Source organism: Patiria miniata, unplaced genomic scaffold (genome assembly GCF_015706575.1).
Source record: "Patiria miniata isolate m_02_andy unplaced genomic scaffold, ASM1570657v1 HiC_scaffold_17, whole genome shotgun sequence".
Lineage (NCBI taxonomy): Eukaryota > Metazoa > Echinodermata > Asteroidea > Valvatida > Asterinidae > Patiria > Patiria miniata.
In genome coordinates, this window is record NW_024037055.1 from 6594455 (window position 1) to 6616403 (window position 21949).

The 21949-nt window shown below is 38.8% G+C and overlaps 1 protein-coding gene across 4 annotated transcripts in view; it reads left to right on the forward strand.

Annotated features, from left to right (window-relative positions):
* LOC119723666 (1-phosphatidylinositol 4,5-bisphosphate phosphodiesterase gamma-1-like) overlaps positions 1 to 21949 on the forward strand; it is a 74412-nt gene that overhangs the window by 19459 nt on the left and 33004 nt on the right. For all 4 annotated transcript variants that reach the window (XM_038194450.1, XM_038194449.1, XM_038194452.1 and 1 more), the window contains 7 exons: positions 4690 to 4839; positions 5181 to 5274; positions 17400 to 17447; positions 18060 to 18141; positions 18897 to 18977; positions 20527 to 20561; positions 21176 to 21227. In XM_038194450.1, the coding sequence (XP_038050378.1) occupies positions 4690 to 4839; positions 5181 to 5274; positions 17400 to 17447; positions 18060 to 18141; positions 18897 to 18977; positions 20527 to 20561; positions 21176 to 21227 (542 nt within the window). The remainder of the gene's footprint in view (positions 1 to 4689; positions 4840 to 5180; positions 5275 to 17399; positions 17448 to 18059; positions 18142 to 18896; positions 18978 to 20526; positions 20562 to 21175; positions 21228 to 21949) is intronic.

A 21949-nucleotide genomic window follows, 5' to 3' on the forward strand; every position in this document is an offset into this window, starting at 1 on the left:
ACCACTGCCTGAATCCTGCAAAATCCTCCGGCTATGACTGTCAATAGGCTGAGGCAGATGCAGTGACATCCTTTTTAGTCGACATCGTAATGTTTATAAAAGAAGACATTTTGCCTGGGAAAATGCACCGTACGTGTATCCCCACGACCAAACCTAAATTTGCATACATGTACAATATAATACCCGTATACATATGAATTTCGTGAATTTTAGTAATGCCAGGTTAAAGATCTGGAGTTCAACAACAGACCCAGAAAAATCACACCCCAATTTCCCAATTTTCACTTCCTCTTCCAAACTCGATACCGTTGGATAAACTCATAACAATCTAAACCTGCATTTTTTTTATTGCACTCGTTTTTCATGACTTAACCCGAACTCCCTAGGGGGTGTGCACAATCGTATTGAAATTGGAGGATTCAGGACTGTGCAAAAGAGGTTGTGACCGGATCAGGGAAATTTAGCTCTGTGATTATGAAAGCGCTTGGAACTAGGCCATGGTGAACATAACAGGGAATTGCGGACCACAATAGATATTCAGTATACATGTACATGTATCAGCATTCAGTGCTTGGTGTATAAAATTGGAAGCCATAGGGATGCTCGTTAAAACTTTTGAAAGTACTTCTTATGGAGTCAATGTACAAACAGCAGATAACACTGCTTGAACACTTCCGAGAGCCCAGCAGATGGAACAAAGAAGTGTGTGCGAGTGCGGTACTTTCTGCCATACTTGCGTGAACCAGTGTGTCGCTTTGCTGGTACCGGTGCATGTACCTACATGTACCCTTAAACAGGGCGCTGGAAAGGGCTAATTTCTTCTGGATGCATGACATACATGTAGGCCTAACTTCTTTGAGCATATGTAGCACGATATGAAACGGAGGGAACCCCCTCCTTTGTGTTGGTCATTGTGTTTCCAGAATCTCAGGAATTCTTTTGAGATGGGGAATGCGTTAGGTAACAAATAGTTCAAGGTGTGTATTTGGTGTAGGGAGATTTGGGGGGGGGGGGTACCCCTCTGTCTTACATGTATATCACCCAAATTTTTTTCATGGTTTCCTGGAGTGTTCCTCTTCATTTCATGACGATAAACCTAACCCAAAAATTCCTCTAGTCTCACATGTCTAAACCTGTATTCTAGACATGCCAGAGGGGGGACCTACATTTGTACAGTGTGGACGTGTGCAAGTCCACAAAGTGTTCACGCTTCCTGCATCCTGTGGACCTCTTTTGTTCACAGGTCTACAAAGAGTTTAGGTTAGAGCGTGCTGGTTGAACACATATGGCTCAAATTATGTGCTGAAATGATTAGTTTTCATCTGAGTATATGCTCAAACAAGTAGCTTCTTTTTAGTGAGTGTCGGGTGTATGAAGGCAGTGCATTCAAGAATCCTACCTAAATCTCTGTAACCATAAAGGAATACTTGTGCATGGATTCAGATATGAAAAGCTTTAAAACGAAAAATATTACATACATACCGATACAGGACAGACAATACATTTAATATTCAGCTTCCATGTTTTCAACATGGTCACACAGAGAGGGTTGCTATGGATACAAAATTGGAACCAGGGAATTCCATGAATCATTTTTTTATGGTTTGTCTGTTTTCTTTGCCTGTTCTTTGCTCTGTGTTTCGTGTTCCAGGAAGTAATACTGTTGTAATTCCATGAGACCAATTTAACAGTGGGTGCTTTCCTTTTCATGCTGCATTCAAGCATATTAGGGATTTACCGTACCCGCAAAAAAATTGGCTATTGTTTGCACGGCATACATCAGCACATTTTATGAAAGTTGGGGTATACATGTACTTGTTTATTTACTATACCTCATACATATTCATGACCGAAAGCCAAATTCTCATCGGTCCATTCACGATCACGCCAGATGCTATATTTGCTGTTTACCAAGCGCACGCGCGAGTATTCACGCACAGGCTTAATACGCATGCTTAGTGACCCGTGCGACAGTCTACTACGCATGCGCTTTACGAAGCAATCGTGGAACTGTCGCATGTGCGAACATCGCCCTACAGCCACACATCGCCCTACAGCCACACATGAAATGATGGTTGCACACGTAAATGATAATTAGTGTTTTCCCGAGCTCAATGATGCCGAATTGGAGAATATTGTGGACAATAAAGATGCCTCCTGTACTAAAAGAAAGTTGTCCATAAACAATTTTATTACAACCGTAGTTACTGTATTGCAAACAAACTGAACTTTTCGGAGGTTCAGCAGTGTTATCTTCTGGTGAGCTGGACAAGTTACTCCGGAGATTTGTTAGTCCACTGGGTGCATACTGTGGGAAAATTCGGCAACTGAATATGTATGAGGTATAGTAAAACAAATATAACATGGTTTATTTTGGGTGGATAGTCGAAATCAGCTCCCCTCAGTATTGGAAGTTGACAAACTAGTTCCCTCAGCTTCGCCTCGGGAACTAGTTTGTCAACTTCCAATACCTCGGGGAGCGAATATCGACTGTTATTGGTCTGTACTTTGCGTCTTTCAACCAACATTTCCAGAGATATTATAGCAATGTGTGAAAAGCATTATGACAGCCTCGCATCACAAAATCTGGCATTATTTTTTATCCTCAAAGTTAATCTCAAAGACTTGAAACCCTTGGCTTAGCAAACATGTGGCCTCGTTGCCTTAGTGACGACTTCCATTGTGCAGTGTTTACAAATACGGAGCTCTCTAATGATTCACTTTACATACCCGGTACACATCTTATTTAGAACATGTACATGTACAAAAGGCCAAGTAAAAAAAAAATGATAATTTCTCGTCCGGACTTTTTGGAAAAATGAAGTAGGCGGGTGCTATTTTATTTCCCAAGATGGCAGACTTTCCAACTGTGGATATATTCTATTATATAACTGACATACCGGTACAGATCCTAGTCATTTAATTGGTGGAACTCACATCACGTGACATTCGTTATTGCTCCCATTCACGCCACGGCTCAAAAAGTACTATCCGCCCATGGGGAATGGGAAATACTATTCAACAGTTAGGATCATGACGCGGTATTTGTGTGCAAATGCATGCTGGTGAGCGCGTTCAGCGTTGCGCGTAGCGCGTACTGGGTATTGTTCCAAAGAGCCAGCGCTACAGCATTGGGTTCAAACATTTTCGTGAAGGGGTGGTTGGAAGAGAGAGATACATTTTCCTCCAGTTTTGTATTGAAAAAAAAGTTCAAATATATCAAATGACAAGGATCTATATGTCAGTTATATAAAACAAATATTGAGTGGCTTTAAATTGTGAAATGGGAGGAATATTATCGCTCGGTAAAATCTGGACTTTTCCAGTTCACTCGGCTTCGCCTCGTGAAATGGAAAAGTCCAGATTTTACCTTGCGATAATATTCCTCCCATTCCACGCTGAGCCACTCAATATTTGTATACCATTTTCTCAACTATTTTGCTGATATACAAAATTGTGTCCAAAGGAGCCGTAAATTACCTTTCTACATGTACATTGCTGCAATTTTGTTGGAAACAAATAAAAACAATATATTGACAATATATTTGCATAATATATTGTGAACAAAAATTAATAAAAGGATGCGGGCAGGAAAAAGGGAGCAGGTTGGGACGTGAAACTACATGTAGTTTATTTTTTTACTTGGCCTAATAGGGTTTGTAACAGCACATGTAACATATGTATACATGGAACAAGTAATCTTTTTTTTAATTATTCAATGGATGTGAAAAAAATCTCCAAGTCATCTGAATATTTTAACTGATAAAATGAAAAATTCATTCAGATTGCTTATTTTCAAATAAACCACAAAAGGAAACTAACTAGGTGCTTTATAGTCATTTTTAAAGTTGAACAATGAAAATTGACTGGAGCGGGGTTTGAACCTGCGACCTCTGGATTGCCGTTCCGGTGCTCCACCAACTGTGCTATCCAGCCCTATGTCGGTGGCTCCCCATTTTGGCAATTTGGCCCCTTTGTTCAAGGGGCGCTAGTCAAATCTCTCTTACTTTTTTTTTTTTGTTTTTTGGCAAGTCATTTCGCTCCCAATTTGAACTTTGGACTTTTGCTCTTTGTCTTTAAAATCCAGTACCTATCTACTGTAATTACCCGGTACATGTATCATGTTGGCATAGTTTACAGTAGGCCCTACATTGATAATTTCCCAAATTAGCATAATTTGTACCAATGTACATGTAATGTTTTGATGCTAATACTGATACAGTATCAGCTTATAATGGATTACATTCAACAATTGACATCCTAATAATTTTTTAAGTGTATTTTCTGAGAAAAATGTGCTTGTAATGTGAAAGTTTGGTTGTTTGACTACTTTGGCAGGATGTTTTGTACCCCTAAGACCAAAAAAAATACTTCTGCTTCCGGTTTCCCTACCTACCCTATGCTGACAGCCCCTACCCTAATTTTTTTATGGGAAAAAGGAGGGAAAACACCCAAAACCATCAATTTCTACCTTGATCCCTTGACTACACGCAGATGCCTCCATACGATGGTACACACACAAAAATCGGCAAAAAAGGAGGATGTTTGTTGTCATTTGGTTAATTCCACTATACATGTAGGCAATTTACGTGTGTATCGTCTGCGTAGCAGTCGTGTTTGAGGGCAATGCTTTTCATCCAGAAATAGGATTACTCACTGAAGGATTTTCGGGGTTTTTTTTCTTTGCAGTTAAAATTCGTGAGATAAAAGAGATTCGTCCCGGTAAGAACTCACGAGACTTCGAGAGGTGGCCAGATGAAGCCAAGAAGTATGATACCTCGCTCTGTCTTGTCATATGCTACGGTGCTGAGTTCAGACTCAAGAGCTTGTCCGTCGTTGGTAAGAAATAAAATCTCAATTTTCCATTATAAACTTTACCAATTGTGATTATTGAAATTATTATAAGCAACGTGTACTCGGTGCTCTGTGAGAGGTTTTGGAGAAAAAAAAATTCTCAAGGTTCCACGGGTGGGTCTGGAACCCATATCATCCTGCTTACCAGTGCAAATGTCTGACCACTCGACCACCGAGCTTGGTTGGGTCAGCTGGCCAGTTAAAATGTGATATAGCCATGAGTACCCTCAATCCAGAACTCTCAATGTTGGCATCAAAAATCACGAAAACAGTGTTATCTCAATTGTATCTCAAAAAAATCTGCACTTTTTTTCTTTTCATTTTAGCCGGCAATGCAGATGAACGACACAAGTGGATCGTCGGCCTCAACTGGCTAGTAGAAGACCACAAAATCTCAAGTTACCCAAGCAGACTAGAATGGTAAGTTTGTTGGCAAGTCTTATGCACCAATAGATCTGAGCTATGTAGGGCGAGTCAAAAAATAGGAACCCAAATGTCAGGACCATTGTTTCAATGAAGTTCTGCATGTAGTACTTTCAAACTCTAGGACATGAAAGCCCAATTCATAAGCTTTCTTTTAGTACAAAAAAGGTAAGTGTCCTTTCAGCAAAATGAAAACAATTCACTTACATCTCTATGTGAATTGTTTTCGTTTTGCTGAAAGAAGACACACCTTTTTTGTGATCCGTGGACAGAACTTTAAAACGGTGTTTGTGTTTAAAATTCTGTAACTTGGAAAGTACATGAGTGATTTGAATGATTCTTGTACTAAAAGAAAGCTTATGAATTGGGCTTTCATATCCTAGATTTTGAAAGTGCTAACATGGCTAAATACAGAACTTCATTAAAAAAAATGGTCCTGACATTTGGGTTTCGTGTTTTTCTTTTTTACTCACCCTGTAGTAGTAAACATGTCCGACTATTTTGATATTTGGGCCGTTTCAGATTGTTGTATTTTGTGACTATGGTTTCGATGTTCAGCCATTGGAATACTACAGTGAATAGCCATATCCATTGATAACAACTCCAATACTTATGCCCACAGTTTTTTGGGTAATGTTTGGAGCACATTGCTTCTATCATGAAATAGGGCTATCCACTGTTTTGCTAAACACTTGTCTGTGTTGAAATTGTATTTTATTTGTTTAATTTTTAAAATTTCTTAAAAGGAATATCGTTTACAAAGTTACAAAGAAATCATAAACCTATTAGATGCAACAATGTCCTGAATCCCCTTTCCACAAAAAGAATTCTTTAAATAAAAAAAGTCTTTCTTTTGGCATGTAGCCTCAATAATAATAGCTGGGTTTTCCCCTTTCGTAACCCTACAAAAAAAATTCCAAAAACTCCTAGTGGATTTGGAAGAATCTGGCATGTTAGGCTTAAATGCAAAAACAATACCCTGGGAATCCCATACAAAGTTTCCTCACTGTATTTTGTTTATAAGAAGAGAAAGAGAAATTATTTTCAAAGATCTTGGTCAGAGGTAAACCAATATTTATGTATTACTTTTCAGAGAAACTGAAACGAAATGAAAGTATTGATATTTGGCACATCATCTATAAGCAGTATTTATATACAACATCATGATCTGAAAAAAAAAATTCCGGAAAAGAAATTATTCGGTCAGTGGCTGACCCACACGCACAGGGCTTGGTACTTTGGGATAGTTCCAATAAAACCATAGACCAACTGAGCTAGTTGGGTTGTGTGCCTGTCTGTCAGCTTCCTGAAAAAAAAGAGAGAGGATATTTTGTGGTTTTTAATGATTTGGTTTGATGCCTACCGTAGCTGTAGTTACATTTGAAGATAAATTCAAAGAAATGGAAGAAAACACTGAAATTACACCCAACGACAGGTTCACATTCACACTTGGAACATAATGGTGTGACTTGAAATACATCCAGGGCCCAATTTCACGGCGCTGCTAAGCACAAAAACTTGCTTAGCACAAAAAAAAGTCTGGCTTATAAAAACTACAGCTTAATACTAATCACGAGCAATATACATCACGTGGAGTTTTGGCTGGTAACCTGCTTTTACATGTATAAGCCAGACTATTTTTGTAGTAAGCAAATTTTTATGCTTAGCAGTGCCGTGAAGTTGGGCCCAGATCATAGTGGTTTCATGTTTGAGAGCTGAAATTTGGATTTAAAAAAAATGTAATACACCGTCAAAGTTAAAAGCATTGTTGTCTACATCATTGTAAAGTAATTTTGAAAGATTTTCTAAGTTAGTGAATGGCCAGGCAATGAAGAGTGATTAGTCCCAAATCAATCTCGACCAGCAAGTTGTCTCCCTTAAAAAAATAAAATATGTAAGAATATTTATTGCTGTACAGGGTGTCCCAAAGAAAGTTGTGCAAGCAGATATCCTTTAAAATTTCTCAAAAACTACTTCGCATGAGTATTTCATCTTGATGGAGCATATTAAATACTCTTGTGCATTCATAGTCAGTAAAAATGCCATGGAAATCCGTTCATGCAAACCAGAGATCTAACAGATTTATAAAAAAGTTTTTCACCCATTCCAATGGGGATGGGATTTACACAGTTAACTTAATTTACATCAGAGTGAAAAGGCCCATGACAATCTGATGCGATGATACACTAACTGTGTAAATCCCATTGGAATATGGGTGAAAAACTCATAGCCTATTTATAATCCGTTAGATCTCTGGTTTGCATGAACGGATTTCCATGGCATTTTCACTGACACACAAGAGTATTTATAATGTGCTTGCACAACTTTTGGGGGGGGGGGGGGGCAGGGTGACCGTAAGGTCAGAGCCAAATTCTGCTAAATGCACATCAAAAATCTGTCAAATTCCCCAGAATTACTCGAAATACACTATAAACACGTAAAATCATATGCAGATTGGTAGTATTGCCTTTTAAAATTAAGATTCAAATTACATAATAAACAATCTAGTCACATAAAGATGTTGTGAGAGTATTGGAAAATTTCGGGCAAAACGCGGATCCGGCCACGAACCTCAGAACCTAGACCAGCCAACCTGTCCCATAATGCAAGGGTTTGTTTGAAAGGATTGAATTTTTTTTTAAATAAAGGTACACTTTTTTGTTCAAATTTGCTGTTTTTCTGTCAAATAACCATTTTTGCAGAATTCTGCCAGAAATCTGCCAAAAAAAATCCATTCTGTCCAATTTTCTGTCAAACTCATTTTTTAACAAAAATTCTGTCAAAGTTAGCCGAAAATCAGCTAAAACGGTCACCCTGGGGGATACCCTGTAGGCCCCCCTATTATTTTGTAATTAAAAAAACCCTCAGTCATGTCAGTGATTACTGATTTATACATGTATAATGTGTGTGGATAGGTCTCGCATGCTGAGTCATTCTGCGTCACTTGAAACCATTTGAGCCAGAATACCCTGGGAACTATTGATAGAAAAGGGTAACCTAGACTTGGCAGTGTTTGGTGTTCTCTGAATTTGTGGCGTGTTTTTTTGTGGGGATTTCCCGAGTGAATTATGTTTCTATAGAGGCATTGTTGTGGAATCATTCATGCAATAAATAAGTTCACAGTGGTTTGGTGCGACTGGCACGACTAGTGATGTAGACATTTGTCGATGTAGACCTTTGGCGGTTGCGGATAATCACCCACTCAAAAGATCATTGTGAACTTATGATGATCTTTAACCCTCACCCAGTTAGATGCTGCATGTACCCTACACATTGCATCAGATGTAATAGTCTGTGGGACCTTTTTTGTTGCATTGTGAGCCATCAATAAATGGCTAATTCTGAAACAATGAGATTGACATGTAGTCCCATTGAACAATGCTAAAGTTGTACCGGTACCATGCTGCAGTTGGTGACCACATACTCTGAGGCAGTTTGGATTTTGCAACACTGTACATGTACATGTACATGTAGGCTTCTCAATTTGACAATTTTGCATGTTGTTGCATTCAGGAGAATATCATACATGTATGTCGATAGCCAAAATAATTTGAAGGCTAAAGTTAAAGGGAATATATACAACATTTGCAAACATCGAAAATCAAAACTACCAAATGTTTATGAAATACCTTACTATAGGATGTTGAAAAATGACAGTCTGTTTGCATCCTGTAAAATTATGGCACCTGGTGTGAAGTCATTTTATAGAAAAGTGGTCTCTTTGTATACATTTCCTATTTTTTCAACTACTGCTCCAAATTTACCTTTTTTTTTCAGCCCAAATTTTGTTTGCCATTGGTTACATGTTCATGAACGGGTGCAGGTCAGCTAGACTGGTTCCCTTACCTTACAATTTTCCAGCATCTATAAATTGATCCATTTCATCTTTAGTGGAGTCAGGGAACCAGACTACTTGAACATTTGTGTTTTTCTTGGTTTTTTTTCAGCATTTTCGAACACAAAACTTCAAACATGTCAGTGTAACAATCTTTGATCTATGATGCTAACCCTCAAATAGTCCATTTCTGAAAATTACAGCAAAAGCCAATGATGTACATTCCCTTTGACGTGAAGTTTCTCTGCATTTTTGTTTGCAACCATATCCTACATCCTTCGTCTCACCACCCATCATCATGCAGAATCCTTATGGAACATTTGATCTTTGTAGTCTTTGATGTGGCATGAAGCCTGATTTTTGAGAAATATTGGCAATTGGGATCTACATGTACCTTCCTCAATCATGTCAATCCTGCCAAATCCTCGAAAAACTGCACACTGGTTTTGAAATATACAGTGCAAGGGTTAGGGTAGGCAAAAAAAAAAACACTGATAAATATGATGATTCATCTGGATACCTGATCACCACAAGCTCTGTAGTTTCATGGTACATCACTACATGTACTTGAACATGTTGAAATGTTTTTACAGGAACGTCTATGGTATGAACCTGCATTGTACATGTATAATGTACATGATGTACATTGTACCTGTACATGTGTACATGTTTACCCTAAAGTATACAATGTATGTATGTATACATGAGCCCCATGTAATGTACTTCACTGTATGAGGTACCGGTACATGCACATGTACATGCACATACATGTAATTCACATGTAACAGACAAGTACTCGAGATGTTTTCATATCTATGCAGACAAGCATCTTTCCGTGCAACATCCGTGACGCTTTGCTGTTCAGAAATACCACACAGGGAAACTCTAACTGTGAAAAATATTGCCTTTTCGCCTCGTTTTTTTGAGATCCGGTCAAATGGTTGTGTAAGACTTCCTGATTGAAAACTACAGATATAACTGAAGACCACAAAGCATGGCACAAAGTATCTCAAGGATGAAAGCACAGGCGGAAGTCATTTCGTATTATTGCCGTTTGAGAAAAAAAAAAACACTAGGGGAATTGAATGTTTGCTTTTGCCTTTTGCGAGCGGAAAACGCACCGCTCTGCGCCGCTACAATTCGGCCACTGGAGACTCACCGCTTGCACACTTGACTGGTCTGCAATGGCAAAGTATCTCCATGTGTATAGTGTTTGGGGGAAAAAAGAGGCAGCGTTTTTTTGCCAATGCCCACGGTGGCTCTTGACTCGCACTGAAAGTGTAAGCAAATAGGCGCTCTTTCTTGCTCGGCTTCTGGGCAAATGTCAAGTGAATTATCAAACAATGTCCTTGTGTTGTTTTGTATCACTCTTTGGCATGTATGTCTGGATGTGCATGTGGTTTAACCTTGTAAGTAGTGGAACATGCATACCTGTACATCTAGACCTTCAAGTTAAAGATATAGTCCATCATTTGTAATTTGTGCATTTTGTTCGTTTGAAGCAACAAAATTGCTCAATCTCTAAAGAAGGGTACTGAACAACTAACCATGTTCTAGCTAAGACATGTTCTCACTGAGCCGATTGCAGCTACGCGATGTCGCGCACTGATCCGACGAATTATAGCAACGCGCGCGCGCGTGTGCGTCGTGTCAACTACTAATGGAAATTTCCAACGGTGCGTCTTAAGATGCACCTTTGGAAAGGCCTTCTTTCGTTGATTACTTCAAAATGACAGCTTGCCAGAAAGAATAATTTCACAGGGAGTTTAGTCCCCTTACTACCGGTATCTTTCAACCAAGTATGTTTTTCAACAATAATTACGCCAGTTACTTTTCGGATAGCTGTAAATGATGGACTATAGCTTTAAAAGAGAAAAACGTCATCTTATTCAGATTATAGACTGTCAATTTCGTTTCAATTATTTTTTTTTTTTTACAGGGAATACATGTTAACACACACAAACTAAATAAATATGACACAAAACAAGTACGCTGACAAAGAAGTAACACAAAACAGAAAAAATAAAACGAGCATGATTTTTCTGCTCCAACCACAGGCTTCGTAGTTACTGGAGGGAGGCTTGCTTTGGAGCCACCAGAATATTTTTTAAATTCACATTTCCTCGCCGCCTTTATAAACTCGTCTTGGTTAAGGTGGGATGATGATGCCTGTGGGATGAAAAGTACTGTTTGGTGCGGCACTGGATCGTTTTGTTTTTTTGCATATCTGGTGCGTGGTGAACTTGCGACGTTGTGCCGCCACAAATTCGGGAAGAGGTGTACTCTACAGGCGCACTATATGTACATGTTTGCTATGCTGCTCCACGGTATAGGTCCTAGTCCTAGGTTGCACCATGGTTGCAATATCCAGTCATGTATAATGTGAAGACTGTGGTCTTTCAGTCCTTCAAAAGAGATCATTGTGAAAGGGGTCATAATCTTACAGGCCTTGAAACTACAGTGTGTGGAGAACTCCGTCATTGACAGCCAGACTTGCTTTATGTACACGACAGAAATCGCTGCATTGTTGGTTCTTGCCAAAAAGGAACTCCATTGTAGTGAGGATAGTTAACGTTCACAACATCACATCCTTTCACCTTTATATGTGCCGGTAATAGACAAATCGGGGCACGTGATCACTGCACTCACGAAGCCCTCTTGAATGGAGAAACCATTGCGCATGCTACTTGACAAAGCAACATCCCTGGATGGATTATCTGAACAGCGCTTTCGCCATTGAAGGGGGCCTTCGTGATGGAATAGTTAGCGTGCCCGGATTTTTCTACAGCCGACCAACATTACCCTTCATGAGGAGAAATATTGCCATTTTCTTAACCCCCTATCCCCCCTGCCCCCTCCCTCTCACCCCTGCCCCCTCCCTCCCCCCCCCCCCCCCCAAAAAAAAAAATTGGTTTGGATCTGCCAATGTTTGGATCTTCCTTTCAGCTTGCGCCACAACATTGTATGATCCTTATGACTTTATGCATACATGTAATCTGCATTATTATCACCAAACGTTATGTTTATGATAACAGTGCACTATTTGCTGATTAAGCTAATGCCATGCTCGGTAGGATGATATCACAGTCACACGCCCTTAACCCAGAGATAGTCATATCCCAAGAATGTCCTATCTGTTACGTCAGATCAGTGGCCCTGTGTAATGCACAGCAGGATATATACATGTACAGTACATTTGCAGCTGCATGTATTATGCATGTACATAAGCACATGTGAATCAGGCATGAGAATCTTCCCCTTTAAGCAGGAATTCCTGTTTATTTGTTGCCCACATTTTGAGCCTGTTATGCCTTATTTCACATCTTTTTTCCTGTTTTTACACAAGTTTCCTGGGTTTTTTTCATTGAAATTCATTCTTACGCCTGGTGTATTTATGTGCAAAAAGCCATATTGTCCAGGCATAGATTTTGATCTGAATTTATAAAAATTCCAAACATCATTACATGTATATAATCATAATGAACATTGAACAATTACTTAAAGCTTCATGTACAGTCCATCATTTGCAGCTATCCAAAAAGTAACTGGCGTAATTATTGTTGAAAAACATACTCGGTTGAAAGACAGTAAGGGGACTAGACTCCCTGTGAAATAATTCTTTCTGGCATGCTGTCGTTTTGAAGAAATCAATGAAAGAAGGCCTTTCCAAGATGCGTCTAAAGACGCATCATTGGAAATGTCCGTTACTAGTTCGCTATTATATATGGCGAAGTGCGCACAAGTGTTGACACGATGCCCACCCATGCGCAGTTGCTTTAATTCGTCTGATCAGAGTGCAACATCACATAGCTGCAATCGGCTCAGTGAGAAAGTGTCTCAGGCCCAATTCAAAACATGATTCAGCAACTTTGGATTTGAAATCGCAATCCTAGAATGTTGTTTTTCTCGGAATATACAGCATTCACTGAGCTTAAATTTCATCTGTTAGTTGTTCAGCACCCTTCTTTAGAATTTGACCACGTTTGTTGCTTCAAAGGAACATACAATGTACATTTTTTATGTAATGCACAAATAACAAATAATGGACTGTACCGGTACCTTGAGTGGAATATACGTATACAGCAATCGAGTGATGAATTGTGGAGGCTGGCAGAAAGCCGAAGCTTGTACATTGTACTTGGCCAACCCCCGTGAATAAACCATATAAGTTTGAATTTAACACACACACACACACACACAAGAGAAATACTTAAACTTAATAGTTATAAAACACAAACGATTATGAATTATTACAGAAGTAAAATTAATAATATGACATTAGAAGCATTAGGCCAAAAAAATAAAGTCTCCGGTTTCTGGAATGCATGCGCATCGCCGTAGCCATGCGCGTCGGCAAAATGAAAAAGGTTTTTTTCAATGAAAGATGATGTCTCAAAACCGCCAAACTCAATGGTTTGACTGGAATCCTGCTGCTGCACAATTTTAACGTGTGTTTAGATTGGGTTATGGTCGAGAATAAGCTTTATGTGGCCTCTCTGGACTCCCATATATTTGCACTTAGTTTAGTCGGGCACCATTTGCAGTCATCAGCCGACATTTGAAGCAAAAAAATCGGGGGGGGGGGGGGGAAAGCTGCGTCGGCGCACCACTTTTTGGGCAAGCTCCATACCAGAAACCGGAGACTTTTTTTTTTTTGGCCTTAGTATTGTTTTACTTAATATTACTACTATTATTCCATCAGACAAATAAATGAGCGAAACATTAGGAACATTAAATCTGTTTCATTTCCTTCATCAGAGCAGATAAGAAAAGATGAGATAAATTAATGGTTGTCGGCTGATATGCTCATTGGGATCGATGGGGATGAAAAATGCTAAATATTTAATCACACGAAAGGAGCTTACTCATAAATATAATATGCAGAATCTGTGCTATGAATCTGTAGGAGGAGAGTATTATCTAACATGTAGGTTTAAAGGAAATATACAACATTTGCAAACATCAGAAAACAAAACTACCAAATTTTTACGAATGTATTAGGATGTTGGTAAATGAAAGTCTAAAGCATCCTGTAAAATTATGGCACCTGGTGTGAAGTCATTTTCAAGAAAAGTGGTATTTTGTATTGGAAAAACCTAACTATTTTTCAACTTCTGCTCCAAATTTACCATTTTTTTTTCAGTCAAAACTTTGTTTGCTATTGGTTACATGTTCGTGAACGGGGTGCAGGCCAGCTAGAGATTGGTTTCCTTACCTTACAATGTTCCGGCATCTATAAATTGATTCATTTCATTTTAGTGGAGTCAGGGAACCAGACTATTTGAACATTTTTTGTTTTTCTTGGTTTTTCCAGCATTTTCGAACACAAATCTTCAAACTTGTCAGTGTAACAATATTTGATCTATTGTACTAACCCCTCAAATACAATGTAGTTCATTTCTGAAATTTACAGCAAAAGCCAATGATGTACGTATACACATGTACATGTATTCCCTTTAAAGAGAGATTTATGAATGCGATTTTTATTTGACTTGAATGAAGTGCGTGTGATGTAAATTTATTTTTTCTTAATTGAGATTTGGTTGTGTCTACATAACTAGTCTGCTGTGAAGATGTCATGGGTTGCGATGGAGGGTGGGGTAAGCACAGTCGATATCTGAATTATCAATAATCGATATCGGAAATCCAATATCGAGAATATTCAATATATCGATTTCATGTATCCCATGTAAAAGTTATAGACCATAAAAATGACACTTTGATTTTTAAAAAAACATCGTAAGTCCCAATTTTCCACGGTTTTCTCTGGAGCATATTGCTCAAATTTTTAAAAACAAATCGTTGCATTGACAGTTTGTCCAGAACGGGCTGTTTCTTTTAAGGTTTTACATCGGGGGAGACCGCGAATTTCAGCAAACGCAGAGCACAAAGTGACGCCGCTAGTCATTTCCCGATGTTTTTATTTTGAGTCACAAATTGCCGCCAAGTTTTATTTCATTATACAGCAAACTATAAACACAAAGTTTTAGCACAAACGGGAGATTTATTTTGACAATAGTCTAACGCATTTTCGATATTTTCAATATGATTCCTCAATATCGAATACTTCAATATATTTCGATATGATTAAAAAAAAATGCTATCGGCGATATTGATATCACTATAATATTGAATATTCAAGTAATATCGATATATCGATGGTGCTTAGGGTGAAGGGGGGTGTCACATCCCCTCCCCCACCCACCCAATTTTTTTTTATAAGGGGGAGGGTACACCAATTTTAATACTCGGCCACCCATCAATTATTGCAGTGTGTAAACAGTAGGCATGCACCCTCCTCAGCCCCCCCCCCCCCTCCAAAAAAAAGGAAAAAGAAAAGCAAAAAAATAGGAAGATAAAGAATACTATTGTTCAAAATCTGTAATTTACTGGAAATACAGCCACGAACAGACCTCTCCCGCCACGTTTTGCATTTCCCATCCTCCTAAGATTTGGACAAGAAATGTTGACTTTTGTAATTCATAAAAAGCTGAACAAATTGGCACACGCTGTAATTAATAGTGCATTGCCAACGGACATGTTCACTACATGTACAGACAACAGACCCTGAAATTACACTTGCATTTATTTGTAGCCACTGACATTGATTTTAAAAATACATTCATAGGCCTACCCTGGTACGTGTGGTCAAAATGGAAAGTGACAGTATTGAACAGAGGAAGAGCGTTGACCAGGAAGCAATGCATTCATTCCAGGAAGTGACAGCGGACTGGTTTTGAAATGTGATACTTAATAAATAATCATGTGAAATGATGAACGAAAAATGAATTCCATCATTATTGATAAATTTTATTGAAGGCTTTGCAAACAAAGAACCAAAGTTGCAGGTGTTAATTTCTCTTTCAAGTCGTGAATGATCTCCTTTGTAAGCTCAAAAGGTTTCTATTTTTACATCATGGCATTTTCCTTTCTGCTTTTTTTCCAGGCCATTACTTATTTTAAAAAAATGCATTATTGTTGGAGTCAGATATTTACATGTACAATGTAAAGCAGGCCTTCTGATTTGAGGCGTGCGATCGCACCCCCATGCCATCGCACACCTAAAAGCTTCCTGAGAAGTGCCAATAATCGCACGCCTGAATCCCTCTGTACCGCACACCTCGGCATACATTTATGACATAATTATACTTCATAATTTGTGTAAAAAAAAGTATGTTGGTGAAGAGTAAATGGCTATACTGTAAAAACCAAGATGAATATTATAAAAACAAAATACCAGATTGTTCAGTCCTAGCTGCAACCGCAGAATCACACTCCTAGAAAAATCACACACCTAGAAAAATCACACACCTAGAAAAATCACACACCTAGAAAAATCCAGGTGTGCCTTTTTTCCACACGCCTGTGATTTTTAAATCAGAAGGACTGGTAAAGCCGGCCTTAGGTCGACCTTGCGCCTACACAGAATTACATCAGTTGGCGGCTGACTTTTCAGGATCAAGCTGAGCCTGAGCTACAACCGTCAGGAACATATCAGTTGCCGATTTTTTAGCAACCTGAGTGTAGTTGCGACAATTTTAAGATGATTAGTACCAGTTGGTGCTCAAAATAAATTTTAAAATGCAAGAGTAGGAAAAAATTCAACTTCTGCGTTGTAATGGAACGTGTCCCCGGCAGACGGGAATAATAATAATCATCATAATAATATTACCCTGGATTAGACATTTGGAAGTCATCCCCATAGACTCGTGCACACAATTTTTCAAATTTAAATGTGCCCTAACCCAATATTCCCTTGTTCTTTTTCCACCAATTTCGGTATGTTTACTAATTAGACCACGAGCAACAAAAATAACCTAATTTCAACAATAAAATTTTGCCTCTAAAGGGGGAATGTGACATTACTCCCATCTTGCGAAAAAATAACGATAAAGTGTTTCCTTAGTGGTACCTTTACACGTGTAATACAGTACTTATATATAGTGCTCTTAACATGTTCAAAGCGCTTTACAAAGAAAACTAAACAATAATTAAGGAGATCAGATACCTGAAAAGGTACAGAATCAGTCGCAGTCGACCGTCGTGAATCGTCGTTGCGTCGTGGGTGTCATGAGCATGGTTGCGATTATTCTGTGTCGAGATGCCGCTTGTTCCATGATAATCACACGATTTCTCAGTTTTGTGATCTGAGCATTCTTTTTCTTCTTGAAGCCAACAGTTCTGTCTTGGCGCAAGCAATTCGCAGTTCGACGTGAGGGTGGCTTAAGGGCCTGGAAATTTGGGAAATTGAAACAAATATATCTTTTATCTTTGTTGTTCCGTGCAGGTGGTTACGACGGGAGTTCTACGCCATGGGGAAAACAAAGAATGATACGTGAGTATATCCCTGTGGATCTGAGAAATCAAAATCCGGAATAAAGGACTTCTGAAGGGAATAAATCTGGTGGATCATCAGCAGGTCCAGATGGGGATAAGACCCCAAAAGATTTGGAAATCGCAATATTTTTTGAAGAAAGAAAATAACTGGAGCGGGGTTTGAACCTGTGACCTCCAGATTGCCCTTCCAGTGCTCCACCAACATTATTCAACAGACGCTAGTCAGAAATTCTAGTGTATTGAGAAATAACCAGTTCACGTCAGATGACGTGGTATTCGGAACAGATGACGAAAAAAACACGCCAATGAGCGAGGCCGGAAATATCTGTCAGCGGCCTGCTTGCATCAAGCGAGGCCGGAAATATCAGGGTGTGCTACCCGCAGATGAGGGCCTGAACCCGTCTGGCATCGAGGTTCGTGAAAATCAATCCTGCGCCTGGGTCTGGTCAATGTCAAAATAATCCCGGCCCGAACTGGTTAAAGAGACTTTATTTTCACACATGACCATTCAGATCAGTGAAAAGAACTTAAACTTTATCTTATTGTACATGAGAAAAAATTAAAGCCATCAATGAACTATTTTTCTCTCTCTGTTTGTCTATCATTCCAGGGTGTCACTTAGGGACATGAAGTCATTCATGCCATACGTCAACCTGAAAATGAACACAAAGGACCTTAAAGAATATTTCAATGTGAGTATATTCACGGACAAAATACTGGACCAAGTCTGCCCGGATCCGTCAATCACACTGCTTCCATTGCATGCTTTGCTTTAGACCTTCACTCCCAAGTCCATCATGCTCCATCAATATTTAGTCAAACCAGGCCTGCAGGACCAAGTCCCCCAAAATCCATCAAACTGGGGGATGGATTTTGATGGAGTGGGGATGTTAAGGTTGAAGTTTAATGATATGTAAAAGTATTTTGCAGATAACTTACATTTTTTTCGGGGTAATAACATATTTTTTTCTTTTTGGTCATTTAAATCACAGGATGATATTAACTTTTTCTTTTTAGGGGAGCCATGAAGTGGTTGTTCTGTGTGATTTTGTTTAATAATAGTTTCGAATTTTTTAAATTTTGATAAGTTAATATTTTCATTCCCGCTTTCTTCCACAAGCCCATTTTTCTTATCTTTTTTTCTTTTTTTAAATTTATTTTTCTCAAACTCATCAACGAAACCGATTAAATTGATTTAAACTTGAAATGCTGCAGCTTGTAAAATAATCATGGTAACATAAATTATATGAATTTATGAATTTTTTCATAATTTGGATTTTTCTACAGGTACCAGCACTATTGTACTCTAAATTAAGTCAAGGTCAGAATAAAATGCATTTTGCAAAAACATCAACAAAACAAAAACCATCAACACTGTTTGCTCACTTTATACAGGGTAAATACCAATGTTAATTGCTTTTTGTTTGTTTTGGCAATTTGCCAACAGGAAGTGGATCGGTGGAACAAGCAAGAAATTGGTTTTGACGGCTTTGTTCAGCTCTACCACAACCTCATCTTCCAGAGGGAGGTGAGTCAAGAAATTCTTGTCTATCAGTTCAAAGATTTTTTTGTGAGGATGTTGCATTTTTTTGTTTTGTGTTCTTGCGGAAGTGTCTTTAGGACCGTTGAACCAAAATCATCTGTCCCAAAGTTCCACAGTTTTGCCAAATCAAAAAGAAATCTTGAGCGACTATTGGCTCCGTGCACAAGTACCCCTTCAACGGCCAGAAAAGGAGAGTTGGGGGAGACCTAGACTGGTTCCCGGTCCATCCACTGCGTGTTTCGAATGATCCAAAGTTATTGGGGGCGGGGATTAGTCTGGGAGACCATCGCAAGTTAAATTTGAACATATTTGCACGCCGATGACGCCTGATGCTCATACGCGAGGGCGCTTTGGCTTAACTTTTGTGCACATTCAGGATAGATAAGTCGTGCGTACTTCGCACGCGAACCAGTACAGTATGCACACCCGGTGTACCATCCAAGGAGCTCTCAAAAGTGGTAAAAACGCACCCTCTTTTGTTGGCGCACGGAGCCCATAGAGTTTCTGTCGTCGATCTGTCAACATTTTGCATTAGTTGTCATTCTTTCAAACTTTGAGCTTAATCCAAATCTTTATAATAACTTTGTTCAATGTGACCCTGTTATGCCATTCTTGCATGGATCACGGAAGTAAAACAAAACTAGCAAAATGTTCAAGGAACCGATTACTCCTGATCAGATTTTATCCTAATTTTTTCAAATTTTGTATAGTTCAAGTCGCTCTAATTGTATAGTGAGCAGTTTGCAGCAATTGTTTAATTTCTCAGGGCCTTCAGAGAATCCCTGTAACGTTATTAGTCTTATTGAGATATGGACAGACACAATAAGAGGAATTGGTTGCAAATGAGTAAAATGGGGGCAAAAGAATTTACCCACTACAAAATAGCGCTCTTGTGTTGTGTCCACAATGTCACGTACATGTAAAGGGCAATGTACTGTCCCCTAGACTTACATGTAACATGGATACTGACGTTCTTTGATTAGATCATGAATGCGTTGCGCCGAAATGGCAGCATCGAGCTGTATACTCCCCAGGGAGCTGAGATTATCTTTGGAATGTTTCATTAGCCCAATGAGCAGGGTAATAATGTTGTAGCGTCTTGAGCACCAATACTGGACTTTGATACGTACACATTATAAAAACACGTTGTTATTATTGTCTCGCCTGGACTTTGTTCAAGAAAGAGACTGTGCAATGACTATGTCTGTATGTACAAACGTATGTAGTACATGTACATGTAACGGTACATTTATGTGGTATTTTGGTTAAAGTTTCTTAAAATTGGTCTCATTTGAAAAGTTGAAGTCCAATTGGAACCAAATTTGGGTCCTAGATGCAACATGGGAACCTTCTCATGATGATGATGTCAAAGGTCACACACCAAGGTCAAAGGTCACTCTTTAGTCTTTAAAGATATTCGTGAAAGCAGGCGAGACGTGCGGTTCGAGAACCGCCTTGTTAATGAATTGATATTTATCCAACAAGTTTATCAAACCATTTTTTTGTTAAATGTTTTTTACTTGATCATTCACAGGTCGCTGACAGATTCAAAGAGTACATCGATGAACGGTAAGACCAAATGATAAAAACTGGGCAGACTTAAATACACAGTTGATACTTAAAAAGTGTAATGGCCGTCAAGTATTCTGTCATGATCGACATGATATAGGCTGCTTATCTCGAGAATTTGAGATTGCTATACAGTGCATGTACAGGTTCATATCGGAGAAAATTGGGAAATATTTCTGTCATGCATTTATGGTGCTTATTTGAAGAATTTTAGCTCATCACACAGTGCAGTAGTTTTAAGAATCATAGAAATTTGGGAAATACTTCTGTATTGAGGGTACAGTCACAATTGTTTTTATCGTCCAAGAAGGGGGAAGCAGAAATTACCAACTGTACAAATGTAGAAATGTTATCAATTTTTTTTTTAATTGCTCTGTTTTCTTTTCCATATCATCCTATCTCAATGTAAATACGTTATGTTTCTTTATTCCTCCTTTGTAATAACTGCAACACTTCCCCCTTGATATAACTTTCCAGAAGCAATGTACTTTGTGCAGTCTTCATTAGCGTGATATTTGAGGATTTAAAAAAAGAAACCACAAATATTCATTTGATTTCCTTATTTTTATTGTGTTGAAATGAAACAAAATGTTGTGTTTTCTTTTGAAATGCAGAAATCTGGTGACTGTGAATGGCATGATTCGCTTCCTAGCCCAAGAACAAAAGGTAAAGAAGTCACGAGATTTGCGTGCACTGTGCACTAACCCTAATCCTTCCCTGATCCTTCAGAATCCATCAGGAGGTGTTGCTTTGATGGTTTTTGAAGGAATGAAGAAAGCCCACTCTGGCCACTGTTAGGCCAAATAAGAAAAAAATACCAGTTAATCATCCTCATCTGCATCATTTTCTCCTGGCCCTATTCTTTTAATTAAAAAAATATATAAAATTCAGTTTTAAATACGGCGCAATTTGCAGTATTTTTGTGATATTTTTCACCATCAGAAATATCTGGTGCCTTAACCCTAACTCCCCAGGCCTTTTTGCTGGGATGTAGCCTCAATCCTGCAAAATCATGGAAAAATAGCATCCGGTAGCCTGAATCCTGCAAATTCCTCCATTATTTCTCGAATGTGGTCCGTGGAGGGGTGACCACTGCCTGAATCCTGCAAAATCCTGCGGCAGTGACTGTCAATATGTTGAGGCTTGGCCAGTGACATCCTGGAGCAGTACAGAGGATTTCAAGCATAATCAAGGCCTATATTTATGCATGGCTGAGCAAAAACAACACAAGCTCCGACCCAAGACCTTGACAAAGTGCATCCTATGAAATCAGTAACGCACGTTTGCCATGTAACCTCAATGCTCCAAATTCCTCCACTTTGGCAAAGAGTATTTTGAAGGATTCAGGGCGGTTAGGGTAAATATTTGTTTCCAACATGAATGAGTAG